The sequence below is a fragment of the Anomaloglossus baeobatrachus genome, chromosome 9 (assembly GCF_048569485.1).
Source record: "Anomaloglossus baeobatrachus isolate aAnoBae1 chromosome 9, aAnoBae1.hap1, whole genome shotgun sequence".
NCBI classification, from domain to species: Eukaryota; Metazoa; Chordata; class Amphibia; order Anura; family Aromobatidae; genus Anomaloglossus; species Anomaloglossus baeobatrachus.
This window is the reverse complement of record NC_134361.1, coordinates 30021312-30039607: the sequence shown is the minus strand read 5'-3', so window position 1 is coordinate 30039607 and position 18296 is coordinate 30021312. Positions and strand designations below refer to the sequence as shown.

Genomic DNA, 18296 nt, shown 5'->3' with positions numbered 1-18296 from the left:
TCAGTCACCCACCCAAACAACCTGGCCTTGGTGCTGCCCCTAAAACCCAGGCAGCACCCCTTGACCCCAGTCCAGGAACGGCTCCAGATTGGTCAACGGGACTGGTACTTCGCTGCCGTTGCGGCCGGGCGGACTGCCGGAGAAGTCGTCATCTCCGTCGCGGCCGGGCGGACTGCCGGGGCCGGTGGCAGGGCGGTGACAAAGGTGAGGCCTGGGGACCCCAGGTCTGGGTCCTCCCCAACAGGCGCTGCGGGCTCCGCTACCGGTAACAGGGGTAATGGGTCGGTGCATCGCTGCGGCGGCCTCTCCAGGAACCAAATGCTGGCAGAGTCCTGGCATCCCTGCCTTTACAGTCCTAGTCACATAAACTGCGGTTCCTTCTTCCTGCTCCCCCTTGGTACTCGGGAGCAGTCCTTCTAGCAACTTTTAGAGTTTTCCTTTCGCTTCCGGTCCTCCGGAGCTTCACTTCCGCCCGCGTTCTCAGGGGGCGGAGCCTCTTTTTTGCGCCCACCGCTTGGGGAAGAAGGCGCTGGGCGGGAGATTTTCGCGCCCAAAAATGGCGGCACAGATGGCGACTTTCAAAATTTTTGCAGCGGATCTTCGCTGACAGTCCAGAATAAGGCGCACTTCCTCCAGGTAACTGGATGGGTTCTATCCTGTTCGTGATGCCAAATGTGTCGCCCGGGGACCAGGGGGGTACTCAGATCCGGGCCACAGAGTCACTTCTGTGGGTATCACGGTGGCGTGACCCGGTCTGTGATCCCAGGCTCCACAGTATAAAGGGATTTGGTAAGGGAGATTTATATTGTCCGTGACGCCACCCACGGTTGTGGTGATTGGGACACCACCGCTGCTCTGGACGAGGATCCCGGGAGTGATGGTATGGAGCAGCTAGATGTTAGTTCTCCCCTCCGTGGGTAGGGGGTTGGTTGTCCCGGGGCCCGGTGATGGGGTAAGCAGGGAGCAGGGCGCAGTGCTGCAGTGCGGTGCCCGAGGGCACGGGTGTACTCACAAGTAAGTCACACGGAGTCACTGGTAAACTAGGAATTGCCGGTGTCCGCAGCCTTCGGTACGGGGGTGTTAGTGTCCCACACACGGTGCAGCAGCCCTTGTTGTTCTTTCCCTGCAGCCAGGTGCCTTTCTCTCCACTCTCTTCCTCTTTCTCCTCAGCCGGGAACGGGGAATCCACTCCCCTGTAGTGATCCGGGTACCCAGGTACCGAGGGGCCACCGCCCTGCTCCGGCTACCTCTGGCCCCTTCCTCACTACAGCCTGTCCCGGCCCTCTCGGAGCACGCTTCACTATCAGCCTGGGAGCTACAACTCCAGGCTCCTCTTCTGTCTCCTCTCCACACACTCTCTGCTCCAGCCCCTCCCCTCTGCTCTGCTTTTCTCTTACACTGGGGGCTGTGGTTTGTCCTGCTGCACCGGTGTGAGATCAGATTACCAAGGAGGATTAACTCTTTCTGTGACAACCTGGCTGTGCCAGGGCGTCACGCCATGACATCATCTCAGGTTCTTCTGAACACAGTAATTAGCTGTGTAGAGAGTACTGAGGACAGTATACACTGTGAGCTAGGTTAATTGCTGAAGAACTTGTAATGATATGATGTTGGGAGGAAGTCTGACTCATTTCTAGTCTCTTTGTTTCTATAAGAAGCATGCAAAGAGTTTGTGAGCCACACAAATCCAGACAATTGTACACCTCCTAAAAAAAAGTATAAAAGGTAAGAGCTGCTACGGGTGAGAGGAGGAAGTATTATTTATACAGAAATTCATCCAGAATTCCATGCAAGGAGGAAGCACAGGAGACACCTATTCTTGAAGGACCTTTGGCATTAATTTGTAATGCCTCACATGATGGAGCGAAGCAACATGAAATGCTTGCCAAAGCAAACTAAAGAAGCAATAAAATGGTGTGGCATACAGTTTCAGGATATTCCAGGGCCATGAGAAAGAAAACGAAAGCATTGTTTCATTTGTCCAAGAAACTTAGGAAAACTGAGCGATATTGTACCACTTTTGGGGAAAATATCTGTAAAGAACATTCTTCAGAAAAGATAACGTGAAAATTGTTTGGAAGACCAATAAAATTGAAAAGAAAAAGTTTGAAAAGAAATGTAGCTGCAGCTAGGTTTACTCTAGATTTATATAGCTTTGTGTGTTTTTCATATCTTTGTTGGAAATTTTGAAAAAAAATGTTTTTGGTGTTTTCTGCAAAAAAATATCATTAAAATGCTGTGCATTATTCATATCTTATTTTGCAATTTTGAAATAAACTTGTAAAAGTTATTTATGTGAGTTTCTCCATATGATTTGCAAGGGGGCTTAAGAGGCCCCTGTTACGCAAAAGTGTAGTTTTTTTACGTCACGCATGCTAGGGTTAACCGGTAGGCTGAAACACCTTTGCAGCATTCCAAGTCGAGCCACGGGTTGCGAACAACGGAAGTGATTACACAGTGACCATGCCTTCTGCAGCAGCGCATCTAGGCCAAGATAGTGGGCTAGAAATTTCTGCAGAAACTGGTTGAGGACATGAGCTATGCAAGGCACATGTGTAATATGGCCCAGGCGTAGGTACGCCAACAGGTTTGCACCGTTATCCCGCATGGCATTCCCTGGCTCCAGAGTCAGTGCAGAGAGCAATTTATCAAACTCGACCCAGATAGCGCTCCACAACTCTTCTGTATCAGTTGCTTCTACAATTCATATTAATTTCAGCACTCCTGATTGTCTTGGCTGAGCTGTAAGGAGGTGGGGGATTCTCTCTGCACTTTTGGAATGTGTGTTACAGTAAGGGAGAGGTTGAGGGTGCAGTTGGACGCCCTAGAGGAGGTGGAGGAAGCAAAATCAATGGAGGAAGCAATAGATCCAGAGGTTTTTCTCACAAGCCTTTGTAAATTTCAAGACTTGGGAATCAGCCGCTTCTCCGCTTGCCCCCGCAGCCACCAGAGTAACCCAGTATCCAGGCAGAGAGATGCCATGCTTTCTTGTCTGGGTGTTGGGGTGATATACACCCTGGGAGACATAGAGTTTTAAAGGAAAAGGTAATGTTGTCGGCAACATGTTGGTTTAGCGCAGTCACAGCTTTATTCGAGAAGTAATGGCGAAAGGGCAACTGGTACTGGTGGACTGCAATGGCCATCAGGTTTTGGAAACAGTATGTATCCACCAGGCAGAAAGGCAGCATTTCTGTGGCCAATAGTTTGGATATGGTGAAGTTCAAGGTGTTCGCTATGGCATGTGTGGGAAGAAATGATCTTTTATGTGACCAAAATTGTGGGACCAAGGGTTGGCTGCTGTGCTGAGAGAGGGTTGAGTAAGGTGTATATGACTGACTTGTGGTCTGTGAGGGAGGCGTAGGCGGAGATGTAATGCTGGATTAAGAAACGTGGTGTGCTCCGTGTCTCACATGGGTTAAAAACACCAGGCATGGTCTCTTCCGGAACAGCTGACTGGCTCTCACTCACCCCGACTGTAGCAGGTAAACAAGTGGCGGTTCTCTTATCAGAGATCTCTGTGAGAATAGTTTTGATGGTGACACAGGAGGAGGAAGAAGCAGCAGGTGTCATGAATTTGGTGGACAGTGGTTGGGTAAGCCCTGTAGTTGGCATTTTGGTGTAGTAAGATTACCACAGTAATGCATGTTTGTTGCGTATATATGCTGGTTCATGTATGTAGTAGTCAAATTATTTGAATTTTTGCCTTTACTGAGTCGATGTTTACAACGTTGGCAGATAGTGAAAGTGGGGCCATTCTTTGCGGTCTCAAAAAAGGCCCAGGCTAGGCAACCCTTCCTGCGAACTGCAGACTCCTAGCAGCTGCTGACCACAGCCAGGATTGTGACTGAGGATGCAGTGCTTTCCTTGACTGCATCACTACGTATTTGTGTGGGAATAGCCAATGAAACATCCTCGTCTTCCTCCTCCTCCTCATCTGCTAAACTACTCAGCTGCATGCCTCTGGGTTCACACCAAGTGGGATCTAGAATATCATTGTCATTCTCTATGTTGTCCCACTCTTCCTCTTCCTGACCTGACCTCACAGGACAGTATGCGTGTGCCTCAGCAATATGAGTCTCATCATCATCACCTCCACCCACTGAGGTTACCATCAGTTGATGAGGGTCAAGATCCTGCTCGGACCCTACTTTACTTTGTCTGGGCCAAGATCCAACTGACAAATATTTTGGGCATCAGGGCAGATGCTTTTCTCCTCCTGACTCTGAGAATCTTTGGAGCAGACCTCTGATGCCCATGGGATAGAATGTGTGAACAGCTCTGCAGACACGTTTATGTGTGTTTCCCCACAGCCTGTTTGCCAATTGGAGGTATGTGACGGGTAGAAACAAGTGTAATTGGTGTGGCCCCTCTGAGGAATGAACTGTGTGTGATGTTGAGTTGCAGGAAGAGGAGGAGAGGCCACTTGATGTAAAGCTTCCCATCCACTCTAGCACATGGTGTTAATCAGCCTCATTTCAAAGTTGAAGCGATGTACGGCTGCCAAAGAAATCTAGTGAAGTAGACTGTCCAGTAATGGAATTTATTAACATTTCACTTGAGATAGGATGAGCTGGTGTTTGCTCACTAGAACTTTTACTTACCAAATTTCCCACATGTACACCTCCAATACCCCGCTTATTCACAATTCCACAACAACCTCATTGTGATTTGCCACTCATGGTTGATGTACCCTTCCTCTTTCAAACAGATGTTTCACAACCCTATGCCCACACCTGGCAGACACCTTACACTAGAGATAAATTATTTATTTCCTGCCTCAGTTGACAATATTGTGAAGGCACTAAAAAGTACCAATAACTAGAAATGTGGCTGACTGTGCAAATTTTTAGCTCGTTCACTAGGAAATTTACAGCAGGCACTAATAACTAACAATACCTAGAAATGTGATTGACTGCGTAATTTTGAGAAGGCAATAAAAACTGCCAATACCTTTTTACCTAGTTCACTAGCAAATTTACAGCAGGCACTACTAACTAACAATACCTAGAAATGTGATTGACTGCGTAATTTAGAGCAGGCAATGAAAAGTGCCAAGAGTCCCTTTTTAGCTAGTTCACTAGCAAATTTACAGCAGGCACTACTAACTAACAATACCTAGAAGTGTGGGTCAATGCATAAATCGTATCAGGAACTCAAAAGTGCCAAGACATATTTAACTAGTTCACTATCAAATTTACAGCAGGCACTAATAAATAACAATACGTAGAAATGTGTTTCACCGCCTAATTTTGAGCAGGCAGTAATAAGTAGCAATACCAATTTACATCACTGACGAGCAACTCTTTAGCAGGCAGTCACAAGTAGCAATCCCTATTTCTATTATGAAATACAGATTTGTGGCACACACCTTTCCCTACACTGCACTTATCTATTCTACACTATCCCTCTCCTATCTATCTCAAATACCTATCATTAAACCCCTAGCAAAGCTAACTGTCCAGCAGAACCGGCAGCAGCACCTTCCCTAATGTTTAACATTCACAAAATGGCACCGACACTCCATGTTCGCCTTTTATATACAGAGTGATATATGACTTAGGCAGCCAATGACACAAGCACTTGTGTCTGAATCTTGTGGATGGTTGCTATGCTGTGATTGGCTGCAGAAACGCAAATAAAGTTAAGAAGGAAAAAATAATAAAATGGCGCTACATGCCTCTGGCTTCTCCTGATACCTCACCCCCTTCACTTATTAATCACATCCTACCCATTCATTATAAAGCACCACAATCCTATCCAAAAGCATATCATTGTATTAGAAAACATGATCAGTGATCAAACAAAACCCAACATTGCTGACTTTTGGGGAAAGTGCTCGGGTTAGCGATCAGGCTAAGGCTCGTACCGAATTCAAATTTGGCAAACTTTTATTGAAAAGGTTTACTCATCTCTAATTAAGTAATGTTCTTATTGGTGCATCAATAATACTGGTGACTGTATGCTGCTTCCATTATTTCATATGAACATCTGTGATCTCACTATGATGACGCATATTTGCTGCCTCGTTGGTCTCCAGAACTGATAAACCTTGTCATAAGCCAACTTGTTCACTCCGATATTTAGCCTGGATTTCAGCTCTTGGCTTTTGAATGGATGGACAGACTTCAATTTGTATTTTTTCAACTGTCATGGCGCTCCTTCAATGTGTTTGATAAGAGCATGAAGAATTCTCTTCTAGATGTCAAGCACTTTTGTTTCACTTTGCAAAGATATGAAAATGAATGTAAAATACTGGTTTCCTCATATTGAGCACTATCTTGTGTGAGGTTGCATACATTGATTGGGCACAAAATATTATAGCAGTGGATTTGCATATGTTGAGATGGGGACTAATTGCCTTTAAGCATTTATATCCTTTAAAAATAATCCCTGACAACTGAAATAGGGACTTTTAGGGCCTACCAGGGCTAGCTGTTGTAGAGTAAAAAAAAAAGTGTTTTCAGCTCACCTAGTATAAAGTTGTCCCAGGACTTCAGCAGGAGTGCACGCGGTCCACTGAACAGGCCAGTCCAGAGGTAGAGTTAGACGCATTTCGGACTATAAAATAAAAACAAAGTCCTTAATCATAAGTGATTTATGATTAAGGACTTTGTTTTTATTTTCTAGTCCGAAACGTGTCAAGTTTCAGGCTTGGGCGCATATTATATAGTCTTTACCCTAATAATGTTTTTAAGATGACCTAATAAAGTCTTGGATTTTTTTTTTTATGTGCATCAGTGTTGGGTCCTTCCCTTCTACTCATTGCTTCTAGCTGTTGTGGAGCAGGCACAAAGTTTGCGTACGTAGGGTGCGTACCTCCGTCGCAAGGTAGGGTATGTCAGCATAACACTAAGTGAAAGCTCGGAATACCCACCCTATTTTTCATCCATTTGGCAAAATACTAATAACAGACTTTTTATCGCTTCAATTTTCTTTTTATATACTTACCTATCATCCATCTATCATGGTTTTTAATTAATATGTAATATAAGTATTTTTTTGGTAATATACTTACTTTCTCTTTTATATACTTTTGTAGGTGAATCAGGATTAAAAATTGTATAAAACACTTTCTGTAATATATTTGTAGAACTATATTTATAAGTATACAGAACACACTTGTAATAAGAAAAGATAATTGAGAAAACATTTCCATTAGAAGATGTGTCCTTTGGGTTTCTCGCTTTGATGTTCCTCATCCCATCGGCTTTTATTGACCCTAGGGGAAGCCTGAAAATTCAGCTATTTTTTTATGTAAACCCCTGATTCTCTCACTACCATGCTCTATGCATCATGCATCTATGGAGAATAACCCTGACATGTTCCCGTTCTACTCTTCGATAGTATAGTTTGCTGGATCTATCATTTACATGTGTTATGTTTCACCAGGGGCCAAAATTTTATTCTAACCAGTGTGAAAGGTTGTAGAGTATCTCTAACTACTTAGTACTTTTGTATGAAATAACAAATAATACTGAAAATCCTGTCCAATCATTGTTTGCTATTGTAACTATTACTTTGCAGAAATACTGTGTTATTTATGCATGATTGGAAAACATTCGGTAATCTAAGGCATATTCATGTTTTTTTCAATCAATTTTAATTTCATATTGAAATTTATATATATTTTATAAATGTATAAATTACATGGATCACAGGAATGTGAGCACAATAACTTATTTCTTCATCACCGGGATCTCAGACGAGCCTTTTGTTTTCCTCTTGGTTCTCCTGGTTTATCTCATCACTCTCGTAGAAAATCTAACCATCTTTCTCCTTATTTGTATCGATCACCATCTCCATAAACCCATGTACTTTTTCTTGGCCAACTTGTCTATTTTGGACATTACTTGTTCTGCAATAACTTTTCATAAAATCTTTTCTTCTTTCATATCGGGAGATAACATTGTCTCGGTTCTTCAATGTCGTATGCAAATTATTGCCTTTTTATTAGTCTCTTGTTACGAACTCTTGGTTTTAACAGTGATGAGTTATGATCGCTATGTTGCTATCTGTAAACCTTTACATTATAATCTTATCATGAATTTGAAACTTTGTGCCCTTTTAACCCTTTTTTGTTGGATTTGTGGGTTTCTTGAAGGCCTACCACTTTTTATGGGGATCTTTCAATTAACGTGTTTTAAGTCCAACGAGATGGACTATTTCTTCTGTGACATTATGCCTTTCCTAAAATTGACTTGCAGTGATATATCTTTTCTTCAGCTCTACATTTATATTGTAGGGGGGCTGGTTACTGGTCTTATCCCCTTTACCCTTATATTCATCTCCTACATCTTCATAATTGGCACCATCTTGTCTATACGTTCTAGCGGCGGCAGGCGTAAAGCCTTCTACACGTGTTCCTCTCACCTTACAGTTGTCATCTGCTTTTACGCTTCTCTTAACTTTCAATATATGAGGCCATCTACAGCCGTAAACTTAGGTTACAATAAATTTTTCTCTTTGCTTAATGGAGCTGCTGTGCCTATACTGAACCCCCTGATCTACAGCTTAAAGAATAAAGACGTAAAAGCCGCTTTAGCTAGAAAATTAAGATTTGCTGTATCAACCAATATTCAAACCCATGAGAGGAAAATGTAAACCTCTCATTTACAGCACAAATTCAATAAACATCTGTGTAATATCTAAAGCAGAGATAAAACCCTAAAATTTAACAACTTTGCTTGTAGTAATCCTTAGACCTTTCGAACTTGAATCAGTTTGGAATGCAAGTACCATTATAATGTCCCTAGATATTAAGTATAGAGATGAGTGAAACTTTCCAAGTTTGGTTCGCTAAGCCTTACCAAACAAGTGCTACGTTCACTGAACAGTTTGCCGAACCGAACTCCGAATCTTTTGACATAAGAAGTATGCATGTGTGACGCCCCTGAGGCTTCAGTCACCACAGGGTATTGCATCTCACTTAAGGTGCAGTACTCATCTCGGGTAAGGAAGAGGTTAATCCCTGCTGTTTCTCACATTCACAAACCACACACATTTAGGTGCTATCACTAGGACAACCAAAAGGGGGGCGGGCACCATTTGGGGGAATAAAAGGAGTATCTTTACACTAGAGAAGTCTTCCCCGGGCACAGCTTGGGTTGAGGAGCACAGTCAGGACCTCGCTCCAGGCATCATTTTACACTTCTGGCATTACAAGACCCAGGGGCAGCTCAGCCCGGGCTCTTCACAGCTACAGGGGATTCCTGGTTTCGATACTCCAGCATCCGCACATCCCTTTCCAGGGGGCAAGCATCTTGCTAAATTTACTCTTGTATCATGGATCTAACAGAGGGCAACCCAGTAGTCAACACTATTTATAAGACTAACGATAAGGACATCATGTTGCAGATAGTGCAGCATGAAGGCCCTCATGTGTTGGATGTTTCCATGAGGTATAACAATGCTATTAGGAATTAAATATATCTTTTATTTAGTTCATTAAAAATTATGTAGGAGCATAACTACAAAATCAAAGCAGAGGCAAAAAGTGCAATTTATCAACATGACACAAACAAATACATAAAAAAGGATTGCTCTCACCAAGTATGTAGCTGAGTTTTTCAACACAATCCTCCAGATGGAAGCTGCAGGTGCAAACTACTGCCATAACAAGGGAAGCCCCCAAGTGTGGGGAAAAATTAACCCCATATACCCTCCCTATGCGTTTCCTCCACAGTAACATGGATTCCTCAGGGGAGCACACTAGAACAGAGAAGGAGATAATATGCAACCTGTGGGGGCAGGATATAATAGGTTGGCCCATCTGTGCCTCACTCTCCAGTAGCCTACTATTAGTAGGCTACTTGAGGGTGAGGCACAGACGGGCCAACCCATTATACAGCTTCATTAGAGAAGTAATGGTGAATGGGCAACTCGCACTGGGGGACTGCAATGGTTATCAGGTTTCGGAAACCGTCTGTATCCACCATGCGGAAAACCAGCAGTTCTGTGACCAACTGTTTAGATACGGTGAAGTTCAAGGTATTTGCTTTGGCATGTGTGGGAGGAAATGATCTCTTACATAACCAAAACTGCGGGACCGAGGGCTTTCTGCTGTGCTGAGAGAGGGTTGAGTAAGGTGTAAATGACCGACCAGTTGACTGTGAGGGATGGTGGATTGAGAAACGTAGTGTGCTCAGTGTCTCACATGCGTTAAAAACACCAGGCATGGTCACTTCCATAACAGCTGATGGGCTCTCACTCAGCATGACTAGCAGGTAAACAAGTGGAGGTTCTGCTTTTGGAGAGCTGTGTGAGAATAGTTTCGATGGTGACACAGGAAGAGGATGATGCAGCAGACGTAGTTGATTTGGCGGATGGTAGTTGGGTAGTCCCGGTAGTCCACATTTTAGCGTAGTAAGATTCCTACAGTAATGCATGTTGGTTTTGCATGTGCCGGTTCATGCATGTAGTAGTCATATTATTTGAATGTTTGCCTCTACTTAGTCATTGTTTACAACATTGGCAGATAACGAATATTGGTTCATCCTTTGTGGTCTCAAAAATAGCCCAGGCTATGCGATCCTTCCTGCAAACTGCAGACCCTTGACCGCTGTTGGCCACAGCCAGGGTTGTGGCTGAGGATGCAGTGCTTCTTTTGGTTTCATCACTAGAGATGAGCGAACCGGTCCCGGTTCGGCTCGAGTTCGGTTCGCCGAACAGAGGTCTCGTTCGAGTTCGTTCGTCGAATGTTCGACGAACCAAACTCGAACCACATAGGAAACAATGGCAGGCAATCACAAACACATAAAAACACCTAGAAAACACCCTCAAAGGTGTCCAAAAGGTGACAAACAACTCACAACACAACACAAACACATGGGAAAGTGACAAGGACATATACTCATGTGAAAACAAAAGAGCTGGACAAGGAAAAAGAGGACACACAGATATATGAGTATATGCAAGGAAACGTCGATGCCATTACTGTGCAACTTGAGCCCTGCTCATTTTAGGCTTCCAATCTGGATAAATTGCCTGAGCTTGCCATGTACGCCTTGGGGATCTTGTCGTGTCCTGCAGCCAGCGTTCTCTCGGAACCTGTCTTCAGTGCTGCTGGGGGTCTGCTGGCAGATAAGCACACGTGTCTGTCCACTGACAATGTGGACATGGCTCTCAGAGGACTTTTCTTCCCCTGGGTCAGCCAGGGGAGGCGAAAGGCACGCGTATTTTTGAGAGTGCTTCATGCAAAGCATCTTTTTCTTTTTCAAAAGGGGGGTCAACTGATGCCAGTCAAGTGGAGTGTGTGTGGCCCAATTAGTGGAAACGAGGGAGACTGTGGTTGGAGTCCCCTCGCTGTGTTTCTAAAAGAACCAAGATGAACAAGTCATGGCTCTCAGAGGACTTTTCTTCCCCTGGGTCAACCAGGGGAGGCGAAAGGCACGCGTATTTTTGAGAGTGCTTCATGCAAAGCATCTTTTCCTTTTTCAAAAGGGGGGTCAACTGATGCCAGTCAAGTGGGGTGTGTGTGGCCCAATTAGTGGAAACGAGGGAGACTGTGGTTGGAGTCCCCACGCTGTGTTTTACATGATTTTCGAAGGGCATGACATGCCTAAGAGGTTGAGTTTCATCATCTGCAACTTGTTGGCAACAAAAAGGCTTCCTTTACACCCTTTTGAGACCGAGGATTTTCGAGACCTTATGCCCATTGCAGTGCCCCAAGAGCCGATGGCCAGTCGTCACTCCTTCTCCAAGAAAGGCGTGCCCGCGCTACCACAGCAGGTAGCACACAACCTCACCGATTCCTTGAGAAACTCTGTGTGTGACAGGGTGCATTTCACCACAGATACTTGGACCAGTAAGTGTCGCGGGCGGAGGAGGGGACGCCACGCTCTCCCACTACTCGGGTCCGGCTGCCGCTGCTGCTGTGGCCTGCTGCTGCTCGGTGGCTCGAGCGATGGGCCGGATCACGGGGACTCTAGCGGCGCTCCTCGCCCGTGAGTGAAAGCGGTTTGGGTGTGGGGATTGTTTATTGTCCGTGACGCCACCCACGGTTGTGGTGATTATGTGGACACCACCGCTGCTCTGGCTGGGGATCCCGGGAGTGATGGTATGGAGCAGCCAGTTGTTGTGTTGCCCCTCTGAGGGAAGGGGTGCAGAACTCACACGGCTCTCCTGGCTGCCCCTCAGTTTCGCATCTAGGGCGAACCACCCCCTCTCTCCACAGTGCCGGGTATACTGCACGATGTCACCCGGCATCAGGTTACGGCCGGGGTGCTCCTCGGGCAGGTGGGCATTCACGTCCCGCCGGGCTATAAACACTTCGGCCTCCAGGCCCGATTCGTAGATAAACCCATAGCCCCGGCGGACATCAAACCGCCTCACCTGTCCTTCATACAGCGGTCCCCGGACACGGAACGTCGCCTGGCGGAGGTTCTCCTTCAACCGGATTGCATGGGCCACCAGTTCCGCTTTCTTCTTTTCTCTTTCACCGATCTCCGGGCCCAACGGTACCGGCTCCCTGTCCCAATACGGTGCTGCTGCGAGCTCCGGCGCATGGGTCGGGCCCCGCAGGACATTCTGGACGCTGCCCACTGTCAGGAATCTGGGCGGCAGGTTCCGCGGTGTCTTGGCCTTGGGTGCCGCCTTGCAGCGACAACCCGGCGCCACCTCAGTGGGGGATGGGCACAGGGGCTTTCCGCTGCTGGGCCTTCGGCTCGGAACGGGTTATCAGCTCCGGCTCGGGGGACTTCTCAGGGGACGCCTCCGGTGCAGACTTCGGGGCCTTCCATGGCAGCACCTCCGATTTTCTACGGGCTCTGGCTACAGGTCGGCCCGCCGGGGCGGGCATGCTGGGTATCGCTACCGGTTGCGGTGGCAGCGGGCCTAGTGGCGGGATCACAGCTTCCGAGACGGGTGGCGAGGGAGGCAACAGAGCGAGAGGGCTTGGACCAGGTCCCGCAGCCGCGATGACCGACCCTTCAAGGGCATCGGGGCGTGGGTCACTCACCCTCCCTTCCTCGGCTTCCTCCTCGCGTCTCCGCACGGTCGCTATCACGTCCGCCATGTCGACCTCCCACTCCTCCATGAGGAGCTGCATTTTGACCTGCAGCCTTTGATAGAGCTGCGTGGTCCGGATCTCCACCCCCGCCGCGGTTCCCGGCGCGGGGGCTACGGTGCTGCGGGACGGCATCCACATTCTGCTGGCAACTCCTTCCAGGAACAGGGTGACTGCAGAGTCCTGGCGTCCCTGCTTTTATAGCTGCGTTCACATGCAGCCAGCCGCCATCACGTCCCCCTTAGCTTCTTTCCGGCCCCTCCTCTTACGGGGCGGGGTTTTGGCCTTCGCGCTTCTGCTACTCGAGAAGACGCTCGAGCGGGAACTCTTCGCGCCAAAAATGGCGGCTTCTGAAATTTCTGGCCGGACACCTCCGGCGGTAACAAGGCGCACCTCTACCAGACGGCAGAGCGGTAAGATCCTGTTCGTGACGCCAAGTTGTCGCGGGCGGAGGAGGGGACGCCGCGCTCTCCCACTGCTCGGGTCCGGCTGCCGCTGCTGCTGCGGCCTGCTGCTGCTCGGTGGGTCGAGCGATGGGCCGGATCCCGGGGACTCTAGCGGCGCTCCTTGCCCGTGAGTGAAAGGGGTTTGGGTGTGGGGATTGTTTATTGTCCGTGACGCCACCCACGGTTGTGGTGATTATGTGGACACCACCGCTGCTCTGGCTGGGGATCCCGGGAGTGATGGTATGGAGCAGCCAGTTGTTGTGTTGCCCCTCCGTGGGTAGGGGTTGGTGATCCCGGGGCCCAGTGATGGAGTTGGGATGGTGGACAGGCGGGCTAGGGGGCCTGTGGAGGTGCAGGGGTGCAGGGGCAGCGCTGTGCCGCATGGCACGGAGGTACTCACTCAGCCAGTAAACACGACACAGTTCTCGGTAAACAAACGGCTGGTTGGACGGGTCCCTCAGACGGTTACGTTGCTGATGTCCCCTGCAGTTGACGGTGACAGTCTCTTCACTGCACCTATGTGTTGTTGTTTGGTAGTGATGGGTTCCCACCGGTAACCCGCTCCCCAGCTTGGATATGAGCCGGAGGAGCCCGCTCTTGCCCGCAGGCGCTGGCCCTGAGAAACTGGTGCCTTGGTGGTGGCGGTGTCTCCCCTTAACGGTTGGACTGTTGCCTTCAATCGGGACTTAGTTGTTGAGAGACAGTCGTCCCCTTCACTGATGGATTTGGCAAATTATGGCGACTCCTAGCCTTGCCGGGATCCGAAAGGCCCCTGCCCTGGTGCTGACTAATCTTCGTATACCGCTCCGGTACCGCCGGGTCACCACCCGTCCACGGTCCTTTCGGCAACCTCCAATCAGTCTCGCCTGCAGATGGTCACTGCCGTCTGCCAACCTTGCTGTCTCAGTCCGGGGCACACACCCGGACTAACTTCAGGCTTCTTGCTGTCACTTTTCTGTCACTTTTCTGTCACTTCCAACTCTCCTCTTATTCTCCCTGTTTACTCCTTCACTTTCCTAGCTTATCTCCGTTCTGCCTGGATTTCCCGCCTCCAGGGCTGTGAACTCCTCGGTGGGTGGAGCCAACAGCCTGGCCCACCCCTGGTGTGGACACCAGCCCCTGGAGGAAGGCAACAAGGATTTTAGTTTTGACCTTGTGTGTACCTGCAGGGAATGTGGGGTGCGTGTGGTGTTATGACCTGTGACCCCTGGCTTGCGCAGGGCGTCACATAAGCATGGACAGGGGAGTTACATGTTGCTGACTGGGCACTGGGTAACTATGGTGAGAGATGGAGAATGGTTTGCTGTACAAGTCTTGCCGTTCCCACGACTTGTGTGTCAATCCTTCCTCTGTATGTACAAGTTCCTCCACTGCTTCTGCCTCCTCAACCTCGTGTGGGTCCTCCACCTCGGCCCAAACCCTGTGTGGTCAGGCCACCCTTCCTTGTAACTGCGCCCAAGGAATCCCACTCACCTTCTTACTATGCTGGCAGCACAGCTCAACAGCATGATGCGGTCGACTCTTTACTTAGAAATGTCTGGGAAATGTGAGTCACACCGCTGAGGAGTTGTGGACGGTAAGCTCTGGAGAGGGAGACCGAGTTTCATCAATGGTTGTCTCCACTCAACCAGCAGCCAGGGAAGGTCGGGTGTGACAATGATGCAAACCAGTCTGCGACCCTTCTTCAGGGCAATGTGACACACATGCCTTGTATGGCTCACGTGTTGAACCTGGTTGTCCAGCAATTTTTAAAACACTATCCCGGCCTACATGGCCTTCTGTAGAAGGCACGGTGTAACGCCTGCCTGGATCGACACACTCAGATGGGCTGTAAATGATAGGCTAGAGGCAAGCCACTCACCAAGCTGGACACCCAGAACCCTGAAACCCTTTAACCCCTATACAGTGATTTGGAATTACACAGGGCCCAAGTTGATCAATACCTGTGGAAGGCTGCAGTTCCAGAGAATAGTAGTCATGCAGGGTCAAAAACATTAATTGAGGAAGAGGAACAGAATGGGATGGCCAGGACTTAATCAGAAAACAAGCAGAGGGGAAATGCGGATCGGCCAACGAGGTACATAAACAGCAAGCAGGAAAAGTAGTCAGGTAACAAGCACACAAACTCATAAAACTGAACTGGGGGTAACAGTAACAAGAGGTTCATAGCTTTGTCTGGCACTGGTCTGCAGACAGGATGGGCCTAAAAAAGGGTGTGGTGTCTTCCCATTGGTTGTAGCTGAATGATGGTACTTCATCTGTGAGATACCCACCACCTACATTCAACCTGTGGTTCTGTATCTGTCAAGGTAACGCAACCCAGTGGGTGACCATAACCTGCGTCCACCTGCGCCGCAGGCATCGACTCCTTTCCCATCATCAGCACTATGCACGAAAGGAACACGTTGTCACCTGGCGACCGGAGTACAAATTGATTGAGTGGACTACGTTGGTGACTTAACAGCCGTGTGCGGTAATGATGCAAACCTGTCTGCGGCCCTTCGTCAGGGCATTGTGACACACGTGCCTTGTATGGCTCACGTGTTGAATCTGATTCTCCAGCAATTTTTAAAATACCATCCCGGCCTACATGGCCTTGTGCAGCGGGCACGCTCGCTATGTGCTCACTTTCATCCTTTGCACCCAGCAGCTCAACAACTTTCATCGCTCCTGAAGTCTTAGGGTCTGGCGGTTAAATGCCGGAAATGCGATGTTCCGACACGCAGGAATTGGAATCTGCACATGTTGCAGCATCTGTGGCAGCACCGCAGAGCCCTGCTGAAATACGGTATGACGTATACCCTGGGCTAACTTAATCCAGAGGTGGTGCAGATCACGCTGCTGGAGTGGTGTCAGAACAAGGACCTAGGCACCCTTCTACACAGTTTACAAATATCGACGAAGATCTTTAGCACTGGCGATGCCATTCTCAGCGTGACAATTCTGGTCATCTACAAGATGGAGCACACTGTAAGCATTATTCGGAGTCAGATGTTGGTCCAAGAGGAAGGGGAGGAAGTACAGGAGGAGTCATATGCAGAAGGGATAATAAGCTCTACAAGGTCCAGACGGTGAGCGGCACCTAGGTGGCAGTCATGGTGGGGGAGAGGGATTAACAAAGGCGCATAGTATCAGCAAAAATTGTTGAGGAAGTGACTCGCCCACCCCAGGGCTATGGGGCACTCGGTGCCGGGCCGGACTAGTCCGGAGGTAGTCAGTGGTGGCGGGGCCCAACTCCGTCGCCCTGGTGGGTGTCAGTTAAATATGGCTGATGAATTAAAGTTTGTGTTCGTGACGCCACCTGTGGTATGCGGCTATTAAGCCGCCGCTGCTGTATGAGGCCTCCGGGGTGATGTAATGGCAGCAATGGTGGTACTGCTCTCCACAGGTGGAGCGGTGCCCCGGGGCACAGTTGGTGCTCGTGAAAGTCTATGGTGTTGTGTGGATAAGACGGTGCAGGGCCGACAGGCAATGAAAGAACCAGGCACAAACAACAGTCTCTTTACCTTCTCCTCTTTTACTTTAAGAACAGTCCAGTCCTGGGAGACCGTCACAGGTGGTGAAGGGGATCCGGTCGGCCTGGAAGTACTTGGGGTGATCTTTCTGGCCAGCTGAGTATGAGGCCTACTCCTGTTCTTTTCTTTACTATGATAGGACCCTGCTCTATGGATCTAGCAATGGCCCTCTTGCTGCTGGGACCGGTGGTACGTCCCTTTCCCTCTGTGGTAGGCTGCACAGGCCCTCTCTGGTGCTTCTCTGCTGGAGTCCTCACCGGGCCCTGATGCTGCAGCTGTACCTTCGGGCTGTTTATGGGCCAGGTGCTTGCAGCTCTCCTGCCCTTTGGATTCGGCTACCAGGGAATATTTTAAGCCCTGGTGGCCACAGACTCCGATGTCCGAGTCTCTTCTCTGCCTCTCTGCTACTCCTGCGTCCCTGGGCCAAGCTGCTCCAGCTCTAGGCCCAGATCCACAGGACAGCACACTCTGCGTCTGCTTGCTATCACTTCTCTCCAGACTGACCACTACTTCCTCCCTCAGGTCAGACTTGAGGAATGCTCCCTGGAATTCCAGGTTCAGAGCTCCCCCTGCTGGCTGGAGGGAGAACTGCGTTGGATGTTAAACTTGCTGGCCAATGGACCTCCCAATTACCTCCAGGCTCAGCATTAACCCTTTGGAAGGGCAATGCTGTTGTGGCGACCAGGTCCTGGGGCGCCACACTCCCCCTTAGTTAAATTCAGTACTCCCGGACTGTACAACAAAACATAACATGTTAGAACATTTCATCCCATTATGGGAGGCGCATTACTTAAACGTTACAAACTTAAACACTACTATTAGAGTCCAGTGTGGCTCCCTGCCGGGTGTCCATTACACTGCTCCATGGGGGACCCGCCGCGATCAAACCCCCAAAGTGGGCTCTGGGCGTGCGTCAGAGCATTGATGACCCCACTCTATGCACGCCGGACGGGTTTTTCTTCAGGGGTGCTGAGCACACTGGTGCTAACTATGTACAGCACGGTGTTGGCCACCCATAGTCCAGTGGCCCAATTGTCCATTTACTTAATCACCTAAAACAAAACATTACATACCAGACATTTTTACATAACTATTTACACTCTGTTAGGTATTTTACTTTCTATGTTCTATACCTTGGAGGGGGCTGTCCCCCGAGTGCTACGTTGGGACCGGCGTAGCTCTGGGGTTTGTCCCTGACTACTTGGAGTGTCTGCCCCCTCCGTGTCACTGGTAGGCCTAAGCCTGACAGGTATGCGTGTTGGTTGCCTACGGGGTCTCAGATTCGCCAAGGGTACGGCAGGTTCACCACTGGCAGGGGGTTGATTCTCCTGT

The 18296-nt window shown here is 48.7% G+C and overlaps 1 protein-coding gene across 1 annotated transcript; it reads left to right on the top strand.

Annotated features, from left to right (window-relative positions):
• Positions 1 to 7647: 7647 nt before the first annotated feature.
• LOC142251777 (olfactory receptor 6C1-like) lies at positions 7648 to 8601 on the top strand. The gene has a single exon (XM_075324827.1). It carries the CDS (start codon positions 7648 to 7650, stop codon positions 8599 to 8601), a length of 954 nt encoding a protein of 317 aa, XP_075180942.1.
• Positions 8602 to 18296: the final 9695 nt, after the last annotated feature.